We start from the raw sequence: 23,081 nt of genomic DNA, 5'->3' as shown, positions 1-23,081 counted from the left end.
GGCAGGGTTAGCATGTAGCTGACCATTAAACGGTGGGTAGGGCTGGGTAAGTAAAAAGAGGATGACAGGCTAAGTCCACTCTCAACCCCACTAGGGCCATGGGCTAATGCTGGGGGCCCTCTCCTTGTTGAAGGATTCAGGGTCTGTACCTCAGTATTTGTCAATATTATCCTGCCTTCATTTCTTCAGGCTACGCATGGGCAGGTTGAATACTTTTCCATGTTCTAGCAGGTACATTGCCTGAGCTCCTCCCAGATTTCTTTGATAGTGACTTAAAGTTTCCATTTGCTGGGAAGAGACACCATGGCAACTCTTATAAAGGACAGCGTTTAATTGAGGCTGGCTTACGGGTTCAGGGGCTTGTCCATTATCATCAAGGAGGGAAACATGGCAGTGTCCAGGCAGGCGTGGTGCAGGAGGAGCTGAGAGTTCTATATCTTGTTCTGGAGGCAGTCAGGGGAAGACTACTATCTTCCAGGCAGCTAGGAGGAGGGTCTCTAAACTCATCCCCACAGTGTGACACACTTCCTCCAACAAGGCCAACAGGGCCTTCTAACAGTGCCCCTGGACCAAGCAAATTCAAACCACCATGGGGGGGGGGAGGGGAGGGGGGAAACTTACTGGTCTTTTCCTGCAGGGCTGAGGACAAAGCAGGGCAAGCAAAGGTGACTCATTCTCTCAGTCCTTCCTGGTGGGCGGATTCTGAGTGCAGAGTGGGGACGCAGGAGTCAGGTGAGCCTTGGCTGTGGTCCTGTAGGGAATGTCACTGGAGGGACAGTAGAGAACTTGTCACGGTTCCGGAATGCACGTGCATTTGCTAACCGCCTCTAATGGAGCAGGTGGAAGGTACTTTAGCTCATTCAGTAATGGCATCATGCCACCAAAGTATGAATAAGAGGAAAGGAGAGAGGGCATGGCTTCTCTGTCTTGTCATCTGCTAGGAAGTTGAGCTCTGACTTAGAGCCTTCAAGGTGCTTCTACAACCCCCACCCCCCTGCTCAGCCCTCAACTTGACTTCTTATGGACTAGCCCACAACTGGTCCTTGGTCACAGCTCAAAGGTCAGGGAGAGGTATAAACAACCCCAGTCTGCTGCTGACTGCTTCTGTCAGCATGAAAGTGGCTATCTGGGTGGCCTCAGGTGGACACAGTTCACCAAGCCCCTTGTCACCACTGTCACGGTGACAACAGCTTATCCCGCAAAAAGGCAACCTGAGTATTTTCATTGTACATAAATCTTTGCCCACATCTTTAATCATGTTCCTAGGACAATTTTCTAGATGTGCCATTGTTCCCACAGTGGAATAAAGGGACTGGTGCTCTTACCAACGGTCCATGTTATAATTTTCAATAAGACAGTAAACTCGATACCAAGAAACGAGAACCTGTTTAATTTGTATTTTAAAATTTTTGAATGGAAGCACAGCCTGGTTGTATGTCTTTAATCCCAAACACGTGGGAGTCAGAGACACTGACCTCTGTGAATTTCAGTCCTCTCTTACTTACCGGGTTCCAGGCCAGGCCAGGATACAGAGATGCAAATGAAGCCTTTTGTCTTTGTTTTTGAATGGCTGCATAACGTTTCTGTGAGTTTTTTGTTTATTGTTTACCCTCCGTTCTATTACACGGTACAGGTCCAGTTTTTTGATTCTTTGCTCTTCACACTTGTAGCAGGTATCGCTGTAGTTTTTTTAATATCTGCAAAATGTTCTTTTTAAAAAAAATCCATATAGAGATTTTAACTTTTATGTATTCAAAATCTATTGAATTTTGTATTCCTTGATTATATCTGTCTTTGATGTGGCGCTTAAGAAGTTCTTTCCTATAACAGACTTATGGATGTGTTTGTGTCTGTATTCTGTAAATTCTTATATTTTGATTTTTTTTTAAGGCTTAACTCGAATTGATTTGAATTTTACTACATGTGTCTTTGTAAAGTGCTACAAATTCTCTTTGAATTTAGAGTAATTACTTCACTGGTTAGCATGGCAGAACCTGTGAGCTAGGGGAGAGGAGGAAGGGAGGGAGAGAGAAAGATCTGGAAGAGAGGTGGGATCCTTAATGGATCAAGGTTGAGAAGGATGGAGGGCTATTGACAGGAGGTCACCTGGGGCAGCTGCTTTGACCTACAGGAAGTGGTGGAGACCAGTTTTACCAAGGCAGGAGGTAGGTGAGGACCCAGCAAAGATGGCCAGGTGCTCAAACCCCCCACGGTTGTGGGGGTGGGGAAAGCAAGGAGGATTAGAGGGGAGCTCATCAACAAGGAATGTGAGGGAGTGTGGGAAGAGCCTTAGGTCTCGCCTCCTGGAGACAGGTTCACTAGTTACAAGTTTCTGAGTTGGGAGAGGAGCTGTGGTCTACACGTCGGGCCCAATAGCATGTAGAAGAATATTGCATTTCCCTCGGGAGGTGCCTTGAGAACTCGGGGTACCATGAAAAGGTTTGAGAGGGTAGCAGCTATGAAGTGAGACTGTCTCCATTACCAGAGAGAGATGCAGAGTCAAGGAACGCTAAGCAAAACCCACATGTAGAGCATGTTCTCAGAGCCTTTTCACACACCGGCATGCTTGTCTAGAGTCAACCAGGAAGCCCATGGCTCTCTGTCAATGCCAGCAACGTTCTTATACACTAGGGACAGGGAGTTGGGTCTTTACCTGACATTCTCCTTTTGTCCCCTCTGTAGGATCCTAGTGCCACCCGCCCACCCGCCCGACCTCTGCCGCTGACCATGAATGGGATGGCCAACGTGAATTCTGCCAGTCGCCCACACTATGCCTCTTCTATCCCTGTGCCTCGAGCCTCCTCACAGACCAGGATTCACACCCCAGGCGCGTCTCCCCAGCTGCGGCCTCGCCAACAGGCTGATGTGGCCCTGAGTCCCCAGCGAGGGGCCTCCCCAAGACGGGGCAAGGCTGCAGGCTCTTCTAGAAACTCGTCCCCCAAGGCTTACAGGGGAAGAGGAACCCCCAGGGCTTCAGGGAGTGTAGAAAGCCTTCCAAGCTCCCCCTGGAACAGCCCCAGGGTAACCCCCAAAACTGCCCTCTCCAGTCAAGCAGGGTCCAGAAGAACTGGGGAGACACAGAGCACCCAGAGAAAGAAGACCCAGGAAGGAATTCCAGTTCGCCAGACCAGAGGAAGGAGCCCACCCCAGACAAGCCGTCATGGAGAAACACAAATCCCAGGGCCTCCTGAAGGTCGGATTCCTCCTGGCTACCAGGGAAAAGATCAAAGAAACATCAGCTACAAACCCCCGAGGTATCTGGAGCCCGATGAAGAGGGAGCGTCGAGGACTTCCTCTCCAGTGTGCAGCCCTGTGCAAAGCGGGCAGCGGCCCTCTGCCACCCCTGGGGTCATTAGCTTTTCTTCCGCCCATCAGCAGAGCCAGCCAATCACGGCCACGGTAGCTCCTTTCCAATACAGGTGAGCTGGGAAGCAGGAAGGGAGGCAAAGGGGGAACCCGTGAGATCGAGGGCCAAACTCAGGGAACAGAGTTGTTTTTGTTTTGTTTTTTTTCGAGACAGGGTTTCTCTGTATAGCCCTGTCTGTCCTGGAACTCACTCTGTAGACCAGGCTGGCCTCGAACTCAGAAATCCGCCTGCCTCTGCCTCCCAAGTGCTGGGATTAAAGGCGTGCGCCACCACCGCCCCGGCTACACGAGAGCATCCTAAAGTGACCATTTCACACTCTCTTGGAAATGATGAATCTATATTTGGGTATTAAAGGTCTTTAAGCAGCCAGATACACAGGCAGGTGCATCAGCAGGTGCTTCAGACTTGCCAAATTTGTGTAGGCTGTTTGCCACCACCGTGTGTTAGACAAATGGTGTTGTCTTGAGCATTGAGTCTTTAGTTGCTTGAGCAAAGACCTAAATGTGCCGTTCTCCTAGTGCTCTTGTGTCTGTCTGTCTGTCTGTCCGTCTCTCTTTCTCTCACCTGCTTGTTTGCACTGCCTGTCACACTGCCTTATGCCTGTTTAAATGTGTGGTATATTGGCGGTCAGGACTACTTCTTAAGTCGCTAGGCAGGTACTGTTGTCGTTGGCAGTGGCGGCACGTTCGCAGCAGTGTGGTCAACATGCCAGCCTTCCCAGCCTGCACACATGGCAAGCTAAGTGCGTAGAATAACACTTAGCCAACTAGGCTTTTTAGGTAAAAAATAACTCTTTACTAACATGACCACATTAAGTAAACTAAACTTTAATTACTAATCATTACGTAGGTTAGAAATGCCCGGATACAAATTAAACCCCTTCCTGACTACAATCACTTCCTGTGTACCCATCCCCCAGGACTCCCATGCTAATAAAGGAAGTAGCTGTCCATTTGCATTTTGCATCAACTGGGTGCTGGGGACTCTTGAGCCATCACAGCTATTGAAGGCCGGGGCCTTAGGATCATCATTCTTCACTAGAGGTGAATTCTTGTGTGTTCAGGTCTCTAGACAAGACTGTGCAACCTTATATCACAGTAATAGGTGTTGGGATCTGGGACAAGGAAATTAATATCCACTTTATTCTGTGTGCGGTCAGGCCTCATTTCCAGTACTACATTCAGTTATGAACACCATGTTTTACAAGGACATCGACACACCGAAACATGTTCAGAAAAAGGCTGACAGCTTAGCAAGGAGTCCCACAGAGGTGTTTTAAGAATGATTAGAGGACGTGAGAAAGTTCGCTTGCTTTGGAAAGAGAAGGTGTAGGATAGCATGTGAGCTGTTCTCAAATATGGGAAAGGCTGTCATGTTGCAAGATGAATTAGTTTGCTTGGGACAGCTCCAAAGAGCAGACTCAGTGTCGGCGTGGCTCAAGATAGATCCGAGGCTGGCTAGGAAGAACTTTCCAACAGCAAGAAAGGCTTACACATGGTCCATAAGGCAAGGAGTTATATTACTACAGGATCCCAGCTGATTCCACAGCCCTGGGCAGTTCTCAGCTGGGCAAGCCCTTCTGCCCAACAGTACCTACAGCCTCAATACACAGATGTCCCTTTCTCTCAGGGGCAGGTCACAGCTGTCTCTTTTCTTTCTCTACCTGAGATTCTGAAGCTAAAACAGAATCAAGAAGCACAGACACAAGGAAGGCCTTCCTTTTTGTTTCTCTCTTGTTGGGCGTCAAACCCACAGCCACTAGCGATCTAGGTAAGGGCTCTACTACCAGACCCCCTACCTTCCTTTGAATGGCTTTCTCCCTAACAGCTAGATGCCTCCTTGGCTACTGTGACCCTCTTCTCTTACCTAATTCCCTTCATTTCAAATTCATTCTTTGGGGAAAAGTGTCTAGGTATTAAATAGTCTAAGATTTTTATATTATCCACCCTACAAGTCCCCTGGTATATTTACAGTCTGGCATTTTTCAAAGAGGTCAGACTGTTTTCTTCTGAACATTTTAATGCAACTTAAACAGAACCGTGCTTCCACCGTTCAGCAAACATGGACTGCGTGTTTGCATTTTTTAACCGAAACAGGATTGTTACACGTTTCTGGGAAGCACTGTCCTTACCAACCATCCTTAGCCCGTGCCCTTCTCAGGCCCTCAGTTGTGGTTGGAGGATGGGTCACAGCTCGAGTAAGATTTGGATGGAGGATCCCCGGCATGCTGTGGGCAGATGGGCTGGATCTCCGCACACCCTGCTCGGCCGAGAGCTGCTGCCGTGGATGGGCTCTGCCAAGAGCTTGGCTGGGCCACCTATCTAAGCTCTACAGCCAGGGAGGTGCCATCTGTTCCCTAGAATCCAGAGACATCCTGTTTTCATGGAAATCTATCTCTAACCCCAACACCTTGGGCTTCTTTAAAACCTCAGGTGAATGAAAACCTCAAAAGCAAACATAATAGGGGCCCTCTTCTTCTCCTGTGTGGTCCAAGAAACAAGTCCATTACCCACAGTTCACTTTACCCCAGCCTTAGGTTTTCAAAATTCTGGATGTGGCTATCCCAGTTATTTACCTGCCTCCTGCCTCCCGCCTCCCACCTCCCACCTCCCTTCACCCCCTCCTCTTGATGCCCTTCCTCCTTGGGCCCCAGAAGGCAGAATGTCCCTCTGGCCATCGTCCAGGTTTTGGTCTCACACATCCAATTCCATCACAGCTTCCTTCTGAACTCCCAGTATGTTCCTGTGAAAGGTCACAGCATCTGTATCGTAATCCGATGTCTCCCCCACTTACCAAGGGCTTCCTTTCCCTGAGAGTGCACGCCTTCTGTCCTCAGACACGTCTTGGGACAGACTATATATAGTTAAGGAGTCACCATTGGTCATTGAAGTCACCAATGTGGTTTTTCTCTTCTCTGGTTCAACCTCTTCCCCCTGACTTTGTTGTCCTGTCCTTTCGGGCTGAAAAGTGTGACAAGCCCCTGCGTCTATAGGGAGGTAGCGGCAGGCATAGACACATGAGCAGAGTCTACTAAGAGCAGAGAGGCAACGGCTACCTTCCTTCATGCTCCTAGGCTTGGGGTTCCTGGTACCTATAGATGATTCAGTCTCAGCTGCTCTTGTAACAAAATGGTGGCAGTAGACCGGTGACAGTCAAAGCCAGGCAGCACCTATATGCTCCAAGACAGACACTGCCTAGCTCTTTATATATGATGCTAACCAATGCAATCTTTAATACGTTGTATAGCATTCCCATTCCCTTGCCTCCATTAAATGTTCTGTCATTTCACAACAGTATGTTGCATGCCCATGCTAGTTTTTTTCTGAGAAAACAACAGTCTCGCCTCTCCCTGTCCCCTTGGCTGCTGTATACTTGGGTAGATTGAGTGTCCCCAGCATATCAAGCACCTCCCAGAGGCCAGCATGAGACCCCCTGCTTTCTCAGCTCACTCCACTCGGTGTCATTTGGTGTTGAGTACCCATGGGAGGGCTGGCAGGCACACAACACCCCAAGACTGCCCAGATGGCTTAAAGCAAGGCAGCTATAGGCACAGACCCCCTTCTGCAAACCCAGACTGTCAGACTGTAACTCTAGCCTGGCCCTTCAGAGGTCATCTGTCCCTCCTGATGAAAGCCAGACCCAGAGAGGGGAAGATGGTCTCTTGGGTTACACAGTGAGCTCATCCAGAGCTGGATTCAGAGTCCCAGACGGAGAGGTATTGGAAAAAGTGAAAACCTAAAAGACAAATAGCAGCAGCACTAGAGACTCCCAGGGTCCCCTGGCCCAGCCTGTCAATTTCCCCTCTTGTCTGCACAGCCTTCCCTCCCCCCTCCTGCCAAGCTGCCAAAGGGTCCATTTAGCTGGTGACATTGGGGCGGGGATATGGGGGTAGGCGGGACTGTTCTGAGCCCAGGGTAATTGCATGTAAGGAGAGCTCCCACAGCCTTTGTTCCTGGAGCGGTTGTGTGGTTGGGGCTATGTTCTGAGGTCTGTGCACTTGGTAGCCAGTGCCCAGGGACCTCACCCTCCTTCCTGTTGGCACCATGGGCCTAGCTTGGACTTGTCCTCCCAGGAGTCACTGTGGCTCAGGCTGAGCCTACTCCTCACTTCCTGACCTTGTGTGCTTGAGGTGAGTGATTCCACAGAGGCCAAATGCCCTCTGAGTACCACGAGTCTGGCTTCAACTTCAGACAGCTCTTCCCTGCTGACATGCTCTCTGTTGAGCAAACATGACCATCTTAAGGGCAAGAACACTCACAGCAGGACAGAGGACTCCCAGCCTGGAGCTACTGGGGCATCTTCCTGCTCTGTGAATGGTGTACACGGCTGGGCTGCAAAGGGCAACAGATGTTGAACATTCCTGTGCCCCTGGAGACTCCTTCCTGGTCCAGCTCTGCTGCTTGCTGGAGTGTCTACATGTTCACACATCCCCAGGAGGCCCAGAGAGCTCAGGGCATTTGTAGAAGAGAAGACCCAGAGCTCAAAAGAGGGTTGCTGAGCTCCACAGCGGGCCTTCGAGGCCACATGTAACCTTTCCTTCTTGTCCTACAGATCACAGACAGACCAGGAACCTGGTCCTGTTCCTCAGGAAAGCTGGGCCCTTGATGGATATACCAGCCCCACCAGCAGGACTGGGGACAGCTTTTCCTGCAAGGGTAAGTACCCTAGGAAAGACTTCCTATGTGGGAGCTGCTATCTGGACTCTGAGGAATAGAAGTGCCCTGGGCCTAGGACCAACTTCTTTTCTGTTGTTTTGTGATAGAACCAAATTAAGGAGCCCAGGCTGGCCTCAAACCTGTCATTTGTCAGCCTCAGCACTGGGATTGCAGATGGTGTCACCACACCCAGCTTGATTTTATCTCTTTAAAAAAAATGGTTTTTGATTTTGTTTTTGTTTGGGGAAGTGTGTGTGTGTGTGTGTGTGTGTGTGTGTGTGTGTGTGTGTGTGTATCAGGGCCTTACTATGTAACCATGTAACCTCTGGTTGGATTAGAGCTTGCTATGAAGACCAGGCTAGCTAGCCCTAAATTTTTCAAAAATTAAGTGTGTGTGTGTGTGTGTGTGTGTGTGTTGTATCATATGGATTGCAGGACTGAACTTCTGTCATGAGCCTTGGTGACAGGTGTCTTTACCTATGGAGCCACCTCCTCTGCCCTCAGGCCTGTCTCTTGACGTGACACACCTGTGAACTGCCCGGACAGTTTCCCCCTTGCTTGACCCAACTCAGGGTAAAGCTGTCAAGTCTAACAGCACTTCAGGGTCAGGTTAGGAAGGTGGCCAGGGAGGATGTGGGGGAGAAGGGAAAGAGGGCTGGGGAGGTGGGCAATGTTTGTCCCTCATGTTTGTCAGGTGCTCGGAGAGTGAGAATCTCTGTGTATGTCACAGGGAGTTCAGTTGACAGGCAACAAGCTGGGAGAGAGGAAGGCAGGTTGTAGGAAAGCCCATGTTCAACATGAAGGCGGTGGGAGCCAGGGTGTCAGTCAGGGTGTCAGTCAGGGTGGCAGTCAGGGCGGCAGTCAGGGTGGCAGTCCAGAGCTACCTGCCTGGCTGCCCATCATCTGCCTCACTCCCAGGAGCACCTGTAATAGCAAGTCATTCCCACCCACGTGACCTTTCCTGTGTCCCTGTAATCACAGAGTCACCTAGTGGCACTGTGTGTCACCCACAGTTTGTTAACAAGCCCAAAGACCCAACTCCAAACTCAGCAATATGCCTGTTCCAAGGACATCGTTAGGTGTCTGTGCCCCTGGATTTGAGTGCGTGGTGAATAAATGACCAAGTGCCCCCTTGGCTGGGACCTAAGGGAGTCACGTTCTAAACTCCCTATAGCATTTACCTTTGTGTGTTGATTGACTTTCTTGCAACATTAAAGCAGAAAAATACACCTTAGAATTCAACAACGCCTAATACCAAAGTAGGCATAACAGCGCACTGCAGGAAACGCGCTCTGTTGGTGTCCAAGGCTGAGGGACTCCAGCAAAAAAATGATAAACTTGATTTTGTTTGTGGTGCTAAGGATTGAACCCAGGGGCCTGTTTATGCCATACAAATGCTGTATCACGGACACTACCGGTCCATAATGAACTTGCTTTTAGAGACCCAAGGCTGTCCAGAAGGTTGGTCTTACAGCTTCATTTCTGTGCCCTGCTCCAGTGGGAAAAATGTGAGTTTAGCTCACAGCCTGGCCTTGACACCCTTTGGCATGGGTAGCGTGCTACCAGAGTCTTCTCTTCCCTGCTGGGCGGGTGGGAAGGTGAACCGCAGTGGTCCTGGAGCGACTGCAGAGCTACCATGATCACTTCTGGTACAGCAGGCCCTGCAGGAGAGGGTTCTGGGGCAGGGCCTGGGCATTTAAAGGGCAACCACCTCCTCCCACAGTAAGTACACATGCGTCGAGAGCAGGGCACGGCAGGGACAAAAGTAAACCGAATTTCACAGGCACTGACAGAGCGTCAGAATAGAATGTGGTAACCAGGAAACTATGTGCGGCTCTATTTTTACATTTTCAGTTTTGTTAGCGTAATGGCTTCCTTATGTGTGCACCACATTGTTAGGCTAATGAGCTCCATCCACCTAGCCTGCTGCTCCTCACTCATCCTGACCCTGTGAGCTGGGACGGGGACTTTGGTTTTTCATGTCTGCTGCAGGCTGACACTAGGAAGCCCTTCGACTTGTTAGCTCGAAGATCACCCTCTCCAGTCAGATCTCAAAATGTCCACTAGATCCCAGGTTAGGTGATCCCTGTGTGGGAGGATGGCATTCACAAGAACAATGGGAAACACCAGCCTCCCCAGGAATACCTAGGGAAGGGATCAAGGTTCACGGTGCTGCCTCTGTTGTGGTCCTTGCTGGTTGTCATGGTGACAGACACATCTTTGCAGAGGATCCACTGGGCTCTTTGATGGGTTATGTGGGGAGAGGTTTAAGATATGCCTTCTTTGCGGGGGACCCCACACTTTCCTGAGCTTGAAGAGAAGGGGGAGAGACGAAGAAAGGAAAGAACAGAGTTTCCACTTTGTTTTACTCTTTTACTTCAGCGCTCACAGAGGCATGCCCTGAGTCACTCTCTGTCAGCAAGCGCCCAGTGAGCATTTTCTTTGTGTTAGACACTTGCTGATGCTGTAAAAAAAACAAGGAAGACTTCAGCCTGCTTTCATGGAGTTCACAGTTTAGGGGTTCAATTTGCAAATTCTTTTGGGGTATCTGTGTCCTACCAGTGTACCTATTGACAAAGGCTGTACCAGGCATGCATAAACCATGCTGCAGCAGGGCCCACCTCATTGCCCCTTCTTGTGGAAGGAAAATAGGGTGCCTTGAAGCACGTTCCAAGCAGCTACTCCCTAGTTGATGGCTCTGTTACTTTAATACCAGCCTGTGGGAGATGGGGGGGGGGCTTTAAATTCAGATACAGCCCCTGCCTGCGGTAAATTCACTGTTTAATGAACAAGGAGCTCAGAGTGAGCAGTCCGTTGCCGCTTGTGCCTCCCGTGTAAGCCAGGTTTGCTCTTGGAACTGAGAAGACACGGGGGAGGTGTGGGGGTCCTAGAAAGGGTAAAGAAGGAGAATGCCAGAGAGTTCTCTCTGCAGAATACCACACTACAAAGCAAAACAAAATATAACCTTACTCTGCCTGAAATAAGAGTCCAAACAAGCACTTTATGATCTTTATATAGCAGGCAGAAATTTTCCCATGATGCCTTGCCACTATGCTGGGGCATCGCAGATGATGGCCTTCATATGCACCAAAGGCTACCCACAGCCAGATGTTCCTCCTGCTTTGCCCTGGGGGTGCAAGAGGGTAAGACTCCAGGCCACAGGTGCTTACCCGTGTTCCCTGAATATCCCAGGGCTCCCCTGGTTCTTCCAGGGACAGCTCGGCACTGGACCCATCTGCTCATACTCAGCCCTGACTCTCCCTCGCGGCCGTCCTCAGACCTTTATTTGAACAGGCAAGGAAACCACCGCTGCCTCTGCCCATGCCCACATGTGTGAGGCTGTGTGCAGGACTAGAAAGGGTCGCCTTGAGGTTTACACGAATTCCTTAATTACTTCCACTCTGTGGCATGTTTGAATGAGTGTTAAGTGGACACACACTGAAGAGATCTTCTCTCATAGAAACATGTGTCCCTGGGGAGCTGGCCAGAGACTCCTCTCTGCCTCTTTCCCAGATGAGGGTTGACACACACATAGATCGGGAGGGGCCTTCGCAGTTTGCCTCTGGTTGGGAGAGTTCACATGGTGGTGGTGTCTTTTCCATTGGTAAGTCGACTGTCTTTAAGCCACAGGTCATGTCCTGTTCACTGGGGCGCAGAGCACTCCTTCTGAGAAACCTGTTATGACTTACACAGTATATCCACTGTGACAGTCTGTGACAGGAGTGTGGGGTGAACGCTGTGCACTCTGGGAGAGGGTACGGAGATTGCCCTGCACTCTTCATGCAACACAGAGGTGCAAGCAGACATCAGAGACGGCTCCAGCAGTCTGGAGCCAAATCTCCAGGCGACCTCAGAGTCCCTTAGACCTTGGCCTCGTTGTCCCTGAGGACAAATTGGCCTTATGCTTATGATGGGTGGGGGTGAGTCAGCAGATGGACCGAAACCGGGACCGTTGCCTCCCAATTCCCCAAACACGAAGATAGCCCAATGACAATGCAGGCCAGCGTTTACTGAATGCCCACCATGTGTCAGCGTGCACTAGACGCTTCTTTCACTGAGTCCTTTGTGAACTCGGTGTTGTTCTCTTTGACGCTGGCTGCTCAGGTTAGAAATAAAAAAACAAAAATGAAAACAAACAAAAAACCTGAAACCTGGCTCTGAAACCTGTCTGAAGACTGGACAGTCCGGGCTGGGTTGGGATGTAAGCTCCGCTTGCCTGAAGGTCATGCCCTTCTTGTCACATCCCCTGGCCTTGACATCTGCCACCAGGGCTCAGTGGTGACTCCACCCGGTCCAAGCTCAGCTCAGTTGTCCTAGACCCCCTGCCGAGCTGCAGGGAAGAGAATGGGGTCAGCGGGGCCACACACCTTACCGCCAAATCCCTCCACCCCAGCAGGTCGGGATGTTGCTGGCAACTCTGTCATTCTGGGTCCATGTCATTTCATGCTGAGTTCACACGGCTGTGTTCCCTGTCCTCTGGGGACTTCTGGGTCGAGATAAAGCTTGATGTCCCAGCCATCCGTGGAGCGAGACACGCACACAATTAACCAGAAAACAGAGTGAGTAGATGCTGTGTGCTCCAGGGCTGTGCCCCTAATGGGGCAGAGGAGGAGGCCGTGGTGTGGCTGAGCTCAGAAGACCCTTCTTATGTAAACACTACAGCCATTTGGGACCAAGTAGGGTTCCAGGAGTTGGGGTGGGGGGCAGTAACGCTTGTTGCAGCAACCGACACTTACTGTGGCTTTCTGTAAGCTAAGCATTGTTAAAGCTCATTTAATCCACCCGGTCCAACATGAGGGCTGGAGGCTAGCTCAGGCTAGATCCACACCCTTCCTCTCAGCTCCTGACTGGCCAGTTGCACAACACTGGAGAAGAGAATTTCTCTGTGTCTCCCTCACTTTGGTCATTTCAGGGGGCAATCATAGTAATTATTTAATGTATGCCCAGTATTATTTGTTATCAAGTGAAGTGTTATCCGTTCCATCCCGCCTTACAGATGGGAAAACTGCAGTACAAAGTACTTTAATGATTTTTGCCCGACTTGGTCCATTCAGGATTCGAACCCAGGTAGCCCATCTTCGGGGGCCATACACTCAGACACATATGCTATGACCTTGTCGAAGATGCTATGTTGAATCCAGTGAGGGGTCAGTGTCTGAGGGAGGAGCGTTGGGAAGGCCAGCGTGGCAGAGCCTGCCTCTGTGAGGGGTCCAAAGGAAGAGGCTAGAGGAAGGAGGTCATCTGAGGTATCCTGCCAGAGGGGATTGAAATAGAAAGAGAGGGATCTGGATTCTGCCGGCTTGGAGGAGGGAGGGGGAGCGAGAAGATGCAGCGACTCCTCCCGACAGCATTTGGCTAGCAATGAGATTTATCTCCAGAGCAAATTGAACCCAGTAGGGACAATTTTAGCAAATATCAAGAACAGTAGAAGCTAGGCATTCTGGAGTCCCCTTCCCTTGCATTGCCTGGGGCCAGGTCCCCCTCATACCACTCTTACTGCAGGTGTGTGAGTGGTTCCACACAGCATTTGCAGCTTTGAGTTTTAAAAACACAATACCTAGAGTCAGCAAGGCCCAGTTTTCTGCTACACTGAGACCTCTGCCTGCCCAACCCCAGAAGGAATTAATAGTCAACAGCAACCTTTTAGTGAAGCACTTACTATGTGCCAGGTAGTATTTTAGAAATTTGAACACGATTGGCAAAAAGCTTCTGTCCTTGAGGAGTTTAAGATACAGTTGGCAGCTATGTGGGATCCACAGAGCACTCCAGCGATGGCTCCACTCTGATCTGTGTGTCCTGTCCCAGAGATCAGGGTAGAGCTCTGGCCTCATGACACCCTGGAAACTAGAAGCATCAGTAGTGGCACAGTTCTGGTCCCTCATGGAGGAAAGGCTGAGTCATTAGGAGATTGAAGCAGTTATTGGGGAGCAGTGAATACATGCACCCCAGTGCTCAGCCCTCCCCACTGGCTGCCTAGACAGTCCAGAATCCCCTGCCCAAGGACGGGTCCTGCTCACCATTAAGATAGGTATTCCCAGACTTGGAGTATGTCTGAGGCCTGTCTCCCTGGAAATTCTAAGTCCTTGTCATGTTTTACATCACACATAGTCTGGGGCCACTCCCCTTCATCTGGGCCCTTGCTACTAGAGAGTGTATGAGTTAGGGATAAACATTCCTTTGTGCTTTTCCTGGGAATGACACCCCTGACCTCATCCCCAGATCCTGTGTATCTTGGACTTTTCGGCTGTAGGGAGAGCCACTCTTTAACCGTAGGCAACTGCTTGAGTTATTGTTTTTTTTAATATTTAGTTATTATATTATATATGAGTACAGTGTAGCTGTCTTCAGACACTCCAGAAGAGGTCATCAGATCTCATTACAGATAATTTGAGCCACCATGTGGTTGCTGGGACTTGAACTCAGGACCTTCGGAAGAGCAGTCAGTGCCCTTAACTGCTGAGCCATCTCGCCAGACCGGCATGAGCTATTTTTGTTATTTGGTGTTGTTGGTTTTTTATTTTGTTTTGTTTTGTTTGCTTTTCTCAGAAACCCCAGACCCTTATTTCTCTTGTGTGCACCAGTGGTCCTTCAGAAAGGCCTGAACATAAAAGAGTGGCCTGATCGAAGGAACCTCCCCCAGACTGGCTCTGTCCCGCCCAGTGAAGGCTGCCCAGCCTCCTTAGCACCTCTGTACTGTGGTCTTCTCAGAAATCCCAGGGTAGGTAAGGACCTACAGGGGCTTTGTCTCAAGCACTCAAAGCTGTCCTCGTCCTGGTGCCTCACAGAAACCGGACTACATCCTGTCACATCCCACATGGTCCCCTTGGCAAGAGGATTAGAGGCCCTGGCTCTGCCCATCCAGTCTGCTCAGCAGACTTACAGACAAGGAGCTCCAGGACAAGCAGCTGAAGAGTAAGGTAGCAGACACCATAGCCATGCACATAGTACTGTCTTCTATCCACACCGGCGGGTGTGCCCTCAAGGGGACAGGAGGCCCAGACTTCAGAGGAAACTAAAGTAGGGCCAGTGAGGTCCAGGTCACTCACCCCAGAGCCGGCAAAGCCCTGGGAACAAGAGACAGTCAAGAAATATCTGGATATACCTTCTTTTGTTTTGCTTTCTTGAGACAGGACCTGTGTAGCACTTGCTAGTCTGGAACTTGTGGGGTAGACAGACCAGACTGTTCTGGAACTCACAAGACCTGCCTGACTCTGCTTCCCAAGTGTTGGAGTTAAAGGCATGCACCCCACACACAAGCCTGTACCTTCTTTTAAGGAGTTCACTGCCACTGAGGGCAGAAATACAAACGGAGGGTGTTCTGACGTGCAAATGGGGGTTAGATAGCTAAGAGAACTTCCAAACTGAAGGAGAACTCAACCTCAGTGAAAGTGGAAGCCGCGGATACGGAGCCTGGGATTCTATACTAAACAGGTCCAGCCAGGAGCAGGATTCTGTGAGCTCACTGCATCCTTCCTGCTGTAGAAGCTGGGTCCATGCGGAGGCAGGAGGAAGTGCTGAAGTGGCAAGCTCCTGTTGCTAAGACTGGACCCTGAGAGGGGGAAGTGCTCATCTCTGAAAGCCCCGCCCACAGCTCTAAAAGCCCCACCCACTGCGCTGAGAGCTATTTCTAGGATTTGCAGAGCTATTTTTCTGCACCAATTGCCAGTGATACCGGTTAAAAATAATTGAAATGCAAATCCATGGCAGCCCTCTATGGAATACTATGCCTTACTGAGAAATCTGACAAAAAACGCTAATAAAAGCCCAGAGGTGTCGGTGGACCGGACCAGTGAGAGCAGCGCAGCATAGGAGGGTCTTCTCTGGGCAGTAGTCTGTCAGGTGTCTCTAGGCAGTGTGTCTTGGCCACACCCTGTTAAGGTGTCTTTATTCATACAGTTATCTTTAACTGTTTGGAACTCCCAAATCTCCTTAAGAAACTGATGGACATTGTGCCTCAGAGACAAAGGACTGTCATCTCTCTGGGCATGTGGTTGACATTTGGTGACTCAGTCTACTGACCTCCTAAATCTGGCCTGTGGATACAGATCATAAAGTTATTTTCTGTGGTAGGATGTCATCAATGGGTTGGCAAGACAACCTCAGCTGTGGATCTTGTGTTTTCCTTCTGTTTGGGGGTTCACTTGGCCCACAGTGAGGCAATAGGGTTTGTTACAAATAGGTCAGTTATTCCCTGGAGGGAAATGTTGCATAAGATTATCTCCAAGGTCCCATGTAGCCTTGTGATCAGCAGTGTGAGACAAGCAACATTGCATGAAGGATCTGCTTTGATTCTGGGTTAGATCATAAAAAAGGACAAACTCACCCAAGTAGTTGCTTCTACTGAATATATGGGGTACTCTCTCTCTCTCTCTCTCTCTCTCTCTCTCTCTCTCTCTCACGCACGCACGCACGCACGCACATACTTCACTCTCCTCTCCCTTCGCTTGCCTCATGCCCGTAGTTGCCGTGACAACCAATCTAGGCCAGTCTTGGTCTATGGTCCATGTTATCTAGGTGGTACAGAGCTCATCCGAGGCCCAGAGCGCCAGGGCCACTGAAGCTGTGTGTATGGGACAGTTGCCATGGTAATATATAGGACACATCCAGGTGGAAACATCTGGACTTCTTGTTGGCCAGAGAGATGAGGGGATGTGGTTTTAAGTGAGTACAGTTTCAGACAGAATGCCCTAGATGAGGTGTTTCTTTCAGCTTCTCTTGGAAGTTCTAAGAGCAGAGGAAGTGGCGATTCCATATCCTCCCACCCTACCTAATTTACAGGACCAGTGGCGGAGCAGAGAATACACGGGCATCTAATGCCACGTGGCAAGGACTAATCTGACGCTTGTGGGAAGTGTTAGATTCCCTGGGATTGCAAAGGACAGAGCTCATGAAGCAAGAGACAAGTGGAGACTGGTGGTACTGAATGCCACGTCCTCTGTCCACGGGATGGTGCCCTCTCGCTCCCCATTCCCTGGATTCAGTGGGCCAGGCGCTACTCAAATCTCCTGAACAGCAAGTATAGGGGTTACAGGGTCTCATCAGCAGGACCTTGGGGTTTCTTGTTATGGGGGCTCCATGCTTCTTGGAATAGTATGCAGTACGAAGCAGGTCTCCAGATACAGCTGTGTGTCAATGCAGGATGGTATAGTACAGGCATGTACTCGAGGTCTGATTTTCTCAGGTACCTCCAGTGTGGTCTTGGGCAAGTTTCTTTCTCCATGAAATGAAGATAATGATACTCCCCGACACATAGGGTTTATAAGGCATGCAATGTATATAAGAGGGCTCCAGGTGTGTAGTGCCCGTGGGGTCCCCTGCCCTCACTTCAGCAAGCCTCAGTGTGCTATCATGTTCTGTCTTATATAGGAGGATTTCAATTCAGTGTTGGGAGAGGGTCTGGCTTGGAATGCAACTAAGGAGAGGGTGATTACATGGCTCTTGACTACATCAGCAGGGAGGAAAGGCATTACGTTGTGTGGGGCAGTCAAAAAGGGACTTCTGGGCAACCGGGCCTTGTGAGATGTATTGGACTTGATTATATAGAGAAAGGCCAGGGAAAGCAAAGGTACAGGGGTGGGAATAGAAGGGGGCAGAGGCAGGTAGAAGAGCATCAGGGACCCCAGTTGTCAGGAGATGAAGCCAGAGCTGTGGTGGGCTTGTGTATTGGTCAGCACAGGCCCATGTGCTGCTAGGCCGCTGAGGGCAGAGTGGTCCTTACCTTGAAAGGCCATCCAGACCACCATGTTACTGATCCTCCTCCTGCAGTTCACAGAACTGTGGTTATGAGGGGAGGTGGACCTCCATGCCCTCACACCCTGAGTCCACACCCCTACCTCCAGAACTGCCCTCTGAGAACCAGCCTCCAGGAAGAAAGACCCCACGTATAAGCATGGGGTCCAGATCACTTGGCAAAAATGAGGACCAGCACATACAGCCCAGAGCTAGAGTCTGCTGGCCCCAGACGTTCTAGCCATGGGGTTCCTGAGGTCATGACTGGAGGAAGGGCTTATCCGATGCCCTTACACACCAGGTCTGAAGCAGGCTTTTTTGAACCCTGTTTCCTCAGGTTCTGCCGACCTCTGGAAGAAGGCCACTGCCTCCCCAGCCTTAAAGAGACATCCTGTAGCGGTGTCAGGTTCTGTTTCCTTGTGTGAGGAGAAATGACGGTTTTCTTCTCCTGGTCTCTTCTCTCATCCCTGAGTTATTCCCTATCCTGTCAGTACCAGGCCGTGGAGGAGTGGGGGGTCAGGCAGCTGGGAGTTCAGGGAATGTGTTAGGGTTGATTCACATTTCTGTCCTCTTAGGATTGGGACAGGGGCAGACTAAGGTCCAGGGTTGGTAGCCGGGCGGGGCCTAAGCTCTAGAACCCTGGTTCTGTTAATGTTCTTTCATCCCAAGCCATGGTTTCCTGTGACAGGCAGACAGATCATAATCTCTCCCCTAAGATCATACATCTGACCTTTGAGCCTAGAATGAAAAGCCATAATCCCTGAGCTCAGGGAATCTGTAGGACCAGAGAGAATATGCCAGGGACATGTAGAGAACACAGTAATGATGTCATCTCTACCGGTTCTATTGCAAATCTGGGCTGTTTTCAAGCAAGTAGGCCAATCTAAGAGGGCTTCCCGGAGGTGTAAGCATGCTGGGGTGTTTGTGTGACAACACTGCATCCATCCTTAGCTTTTTCTTATGCACATGGGAGTAACTGGCAGGCCCTAGTTCTAGTTTAGCACTTATACAGGTACCAGACAGTCTAGGCTGTGAGGATACTGTGACCTCCCTTACCCCTTTCTCTCAGATGTGTAGCAAAACTCTCCCATACCTCTCAATTCAGCAGAGTTTGGGGGCTCGAGAGAGCTTCATAGCTAGATTTCCCAAGGTCATTCCCCAAAGATATGGAGTTTCCTTTGAAGGGGACAAGGACAGAATCAGTGGCCTCCCTGTGTCCCAGGGCTGAGAAAAGATGTTAGATATGAGAAAAGATGTTGCTGGGACTGCATCCCAGAGGCCTGGCTTCCACTCCTCTCCAGCTGTGCTGTCTCTCACCACGGGGTACTGAGAGGTCACCCCTGTTTACAGGCCCCACACATCTGTTGTGAGTCACGTATCCATTCACTGAATCAGTCGTCACTCAGCAAATATTCCTGAGCGCCCACTGTGCGCAGGGGACTCTGATAGCCTTTGGAGGCAAGTTCAACCAACACTCATGGATTCTCGAGAAACACAAACAGATGATAAATGAGGGCTACAGATGTTAGGGGATCATCAAAGTGGCTGTGGTGAACGGTGGGGCGGGGCAGGGGTGACATCCGTAAAGCAGGGGTATTGGGGTCACGAAGGGCTAAGGAGAGCTGGGGTTAGTGGCACACATGCAATTTTAACAGTCAGAAAAGACTGAGGCAGGAGGATTTTAAGTTCAAGGTGGCTTGGTGAGACCTTGTCTCAAAGGGCAAAAAAAAACTATCCAAGGTTGTCCAGGCCAAAAACCTTAGGGGTAATATTCTTGCTCCCCCTCTTTCCTGCACACCCACATTTAGCCCATGAGCAGGTTCTAATGGCTCTACTGTCCGCCACGGCTGATCGCGTCTCATGACCACCATCCCCACCACTGTCTTGCAGCTGGGTTCACCATTCAGCCAAGAATTGGTACAATTTGCTTCCACATAAGACTCAAAAGGAAGCCAGGTCTCTCTCTCTCTCTCTCTCTCTCTCTCTCTCTCTCTCTCTCTCTCTCCCTGACCTGACCTGCCCGTGTTATATACCAAATGACACCTATATATAAAGACCTGAAAAGCCCTCTGTGCCCTACCCCTACCTCTTCCCCTGTTTCCTGCAGCCTCCCCTCTTCTTTCTCTCCAACATCTCATCTTCCTTGTTGTCTTTCAAAAATACTCCATGAATCTCTTATTTCCATCCCAGCTCTTTTTCTCCTTAGCATTTTTTTTTTTACATTTATTTTGTGTGTGTTCATGGGAACCTAGAGGACGACTCCTGGGAGTCGGCTCTGCGCTGGGGGTTCTGGGAATGGAACCGAGGTGGTCAAGCTTAGTGGCAAGCGTTACCTACCCACAGAGCTGTCTTGCTGGCCCTTCCTTAGCACTTTTAAGTAGCTGGTATCTCTAGCTAATTTGTTATCTGTCTTTTCCCACTGAGGGAAAAGGCTTCTGTTTTGTGTCTCGTTAAATCCCCAATGCCTGCCTATCCCAGCTGACCTGAACCAGCATGATCAACCCCGGGCCTGTCTTTCTAGAGACTCTGTGCTTAAACATCAGCTATTTCCACAGCCTCTGGCCTGGCCTTGCCCACATTCTGAGGGCCCTGCTGAGAGGTGGGGTGACTTAGAGAAATGACCTGGTAGAAGGAAGTGGGGAGCAACACTCTACAGAGATGGGGATCAGAATCCTCTTGGAAAGTTACAAAGGAGGTTATTATAGGGGGCTAAGCACAGAAAGCCTTAAAGAAAGAGCTTGTCACTCTTTGGGGTTGATGGTACCAGGCCCTAGCCAGGGATGATAAGCTAGGTTTACACACGCACACACACACACACACACACACACACACACACTGACTCTGGGTACAGGAACAAGAGTGCTGCCTGTCCCCAAACTCTGTCCTGAGCTCTGTAGGGAGCAGAGTGTGGCCTTCCCCAGCCACCACCCTCTCCCTCACATTCCTTCCTCCCAAGGTCACCTTTCAAGGTCATCGGGTCAGGAACAGCCCAGCTCTCATTTTTACCTTCTTCTCCCTTCCAGTGCCTTCCCTGTCCTCTGCTAACACTATCCTAACAACTGGAGTCCCAGACCACCCACCATCCCGGTGTTGCATCATTTCCAGTCACAGGAGTGTGAGAATGTAAAGTCCCCACAGCGTGCCTTTCCCTGGCCCTGTGCCGACATCTTCATTCCTTACATTGCTTCAAGCTATCAGTCAATAGACATGGTTGAATCGCACACCCTAATCCTAGTACAGAAATGGGCAGAAACAGGGTGTCGAGCCTGTTATAGGAGAGCTAGGGACTGGAGATATAAATGATTCCAAACCAGCCTCTTTTCCCACCTTCCCAGTAGGAACTGGCAGGAGCCAGCTCTCAGGTCACTGCCATCATCAGCACCCTCTGTCTGCCCCGCCCACTCCCCCACCTCCCCTTTTGCAGTCCCTTGAGGACCATTGGCCTCTGTGCAACGAACCATTTGAGACCTGGCATTTTCGCAGGGTGGCAAAGGGGGAAAATGGCTGAGTCTGAGGGGCTCAGGGCTGATCTTGAGACAGGATGAGACGGCAGGAGCCTCTCTTTTTAGGAATCACTGGAGGAAACGCTCTGTACATCTCGTCTTTATCGACAGATGCCAGAATGACTGTTGCCACGGCAGCAGAGCATCCTCCTACAGAAGAGGAGGGTTGGGAAACACTGGGGATGTGAAAAGAATAGGAAAGAATGAGACAGAGGTGTGCTGGGGAGCCTTGGAGTATTCCAAGATGCCAAGATGGTGTGTAAAGGGACCTGGCCATGGCAAGACCCTATAAAGACAGGAGGAAGACCGCTCTCAAGAAGCCTGGCAGTGAGGCAATTTATGACATTGTGCATAGATAGTATTTTGCACCTCAGAAACCGACAGGTAATGTGCTGAGTGGGAGGGAGGGGGACCCCAGGCTTAGAAGGTAGAAAGGGGCCGGGCCTCTCTTCTGGTGAGAACAGACACTGACCTGATTTCAGCCAAGAGGCTGAGGAGTGATCGTTCCTTCATCTGGTCTGTCTTCTTCTGAAAAGAAGCAGAATTTCAGGGGCTGTTTGCTGGAGGGAGGGATGGGACTTGAGATTTGGGGAATCCGATATCCTGTGAGAGCCTGGCTAGAGGAACAAAGAGGATACAGAGAAGAGGAAGAACTAAGCTGACACAAGGGATCAAGTGAGGGAGTGAGACAACCGTGGCGGAAGGAAGGTCAGGCCCCGGGGGCAGTGGGCATCCGGAGCAAAGGAAATGCAGGTGGACACAACGACTCACGGCCTCACAAAGTGCTGAAGGCTTTCCTGCAGCTATGGACATCAGAGAGGAAGGGTCAGGTTAAGCCAGGGGTATTGGTTGCAGCAGTAGACATGAGTGGATGGACATAGTGTTGGTCAGTCAGGATGATAACCAGAGGAGAATTTATATGCTGGCAGGGAGTGAGGAGACGTTCAGTAACAACCAAGAGCTTGGTCAGGCCCAAAGGCCTCCTTTGATTTCCAAATCACAATTTTTAGAGATATCAACATCCCTGTGTGATTGAGTCAGGGCAATATATAAATTACAGAAAGGCAGATAGGTAAGAACAAGAACTTTTAAAATGATGGGTTTTTTTTCCCCATAATCCTAGCACTCGGGGGACTGAAGTAGGAGAATACCACAGTCCAGTGGTTTGGGACACTATTACTAGTCATCTGTGAACCAAGCTCAAACTCTTTAACCAGGAGCTTGTGTTCAGGTATAAGCACGTGTGTTCGTGTGTCCTATGACAGCTCATATTCTAGCTTGATAGTGCTCAACATTCCTTTGACCAGCTTCAAATTTCTTGTATCCTACATGGACTCTCGGGCTTCGCTCCATCTCTGAGTTTCCCAAGATCTGGACTTAGGGCTCTGAGCACAGTCTGCCTGGTGAATCTCAACACACAGACCTCTGCCTGCACTCTGAGGCAGCCCCCGTTGTAGCAATTGATAGAACTAGAACACAACATATCCCTACCTGTCTTAAGTGTGTGACACTGCATTTTCACAGGGACAAAGTTATTTCCCCCGAGTCTGGGTTGTCTGCCTTGTATCCCCCAAGACATTAAGTTCCTTAAGGGTAGGTAGACTCTCTCCATCTTTCTCTGGATCTCCAAGGTCAGCTCAAAGTCCACAGTTCTCTCTGCCCAATAACCCCATTCCCAGCACTGTGCTAGACACAGTCTCTCTGCTTCAGTCCCTGTCCTAGAAAGGTTTATAGACTCTCAATCCAGCCCTTGGAGGTCATCATGGAAGTTAGAGAGTGTCCTGGGTTCTGGTCAGCACCAGTGTCCAGCATTCAGGCCTCAGAGCC

The 23,081-nt window shown here is 50.1% G+C and overlaps 2 protein-coding genes across 4 annotated transcripts in view; one reads left to right on the top strand and one right to left on the bottom strand.

Annotated features, from left to right (window-relative positions):
• Tmem9 (transmembrane protein 9) overlaps nt 1–23,081 on the bottom strand; it is a 678,246-nt gene that overhangs the window by 424,715 nt on the left and 230,450 nt on the right. The gene's annotated exons all lie outside the window — the stretch shown is intronic.
• Nav1 (neuron navigator 1) overlaps nt 1–23,081 on the top strand; it is a 254,817-nt gene that overhangs the window by 75,689 nt on the left and 156,047 nt on the right. For all 3 annotated transcript variants that reach the window (XM_052200638.1, XM_052200639.1, XM_052200640.1), the window contains exons 2-3: nt 2,683–3,419; nt 7,919–8,022. In XM_052200638.1, the coding sequence (XP_052056598.1) occupies nt 2,728–3,419; nt 7,919–8,022 (796 nt within the window). In that variant the 5' untranslated portion in view covers nt 2,683–2,727. The remainder of the gene's footprint in view (nt 1–2,682; nt 3,420–7,918; nt 8,023–23,081) is intronic.

The sequence above is a fragment of the Apodemus sylvaticus genome, chromosome 12, assembly GCF_947179515.1.
Source record: "Apodemus sylvaticus chromosome 12, mApoSyl1.1, whole genome shotgun sequence".
In the NCBI taxonomy this organism is placed as follows: domain Eukaryota; kingdom Metazoa; phylum Chordata; class Mammalia; order Rodentia; family Muridae; genus Apodemus; species Apodemus sylvaticus.
The sequence above is the reverse complement of the archived record's forward strand: the minus strand, read 5'-3'. Positions and strand labels throughout refer to the sequence as shown.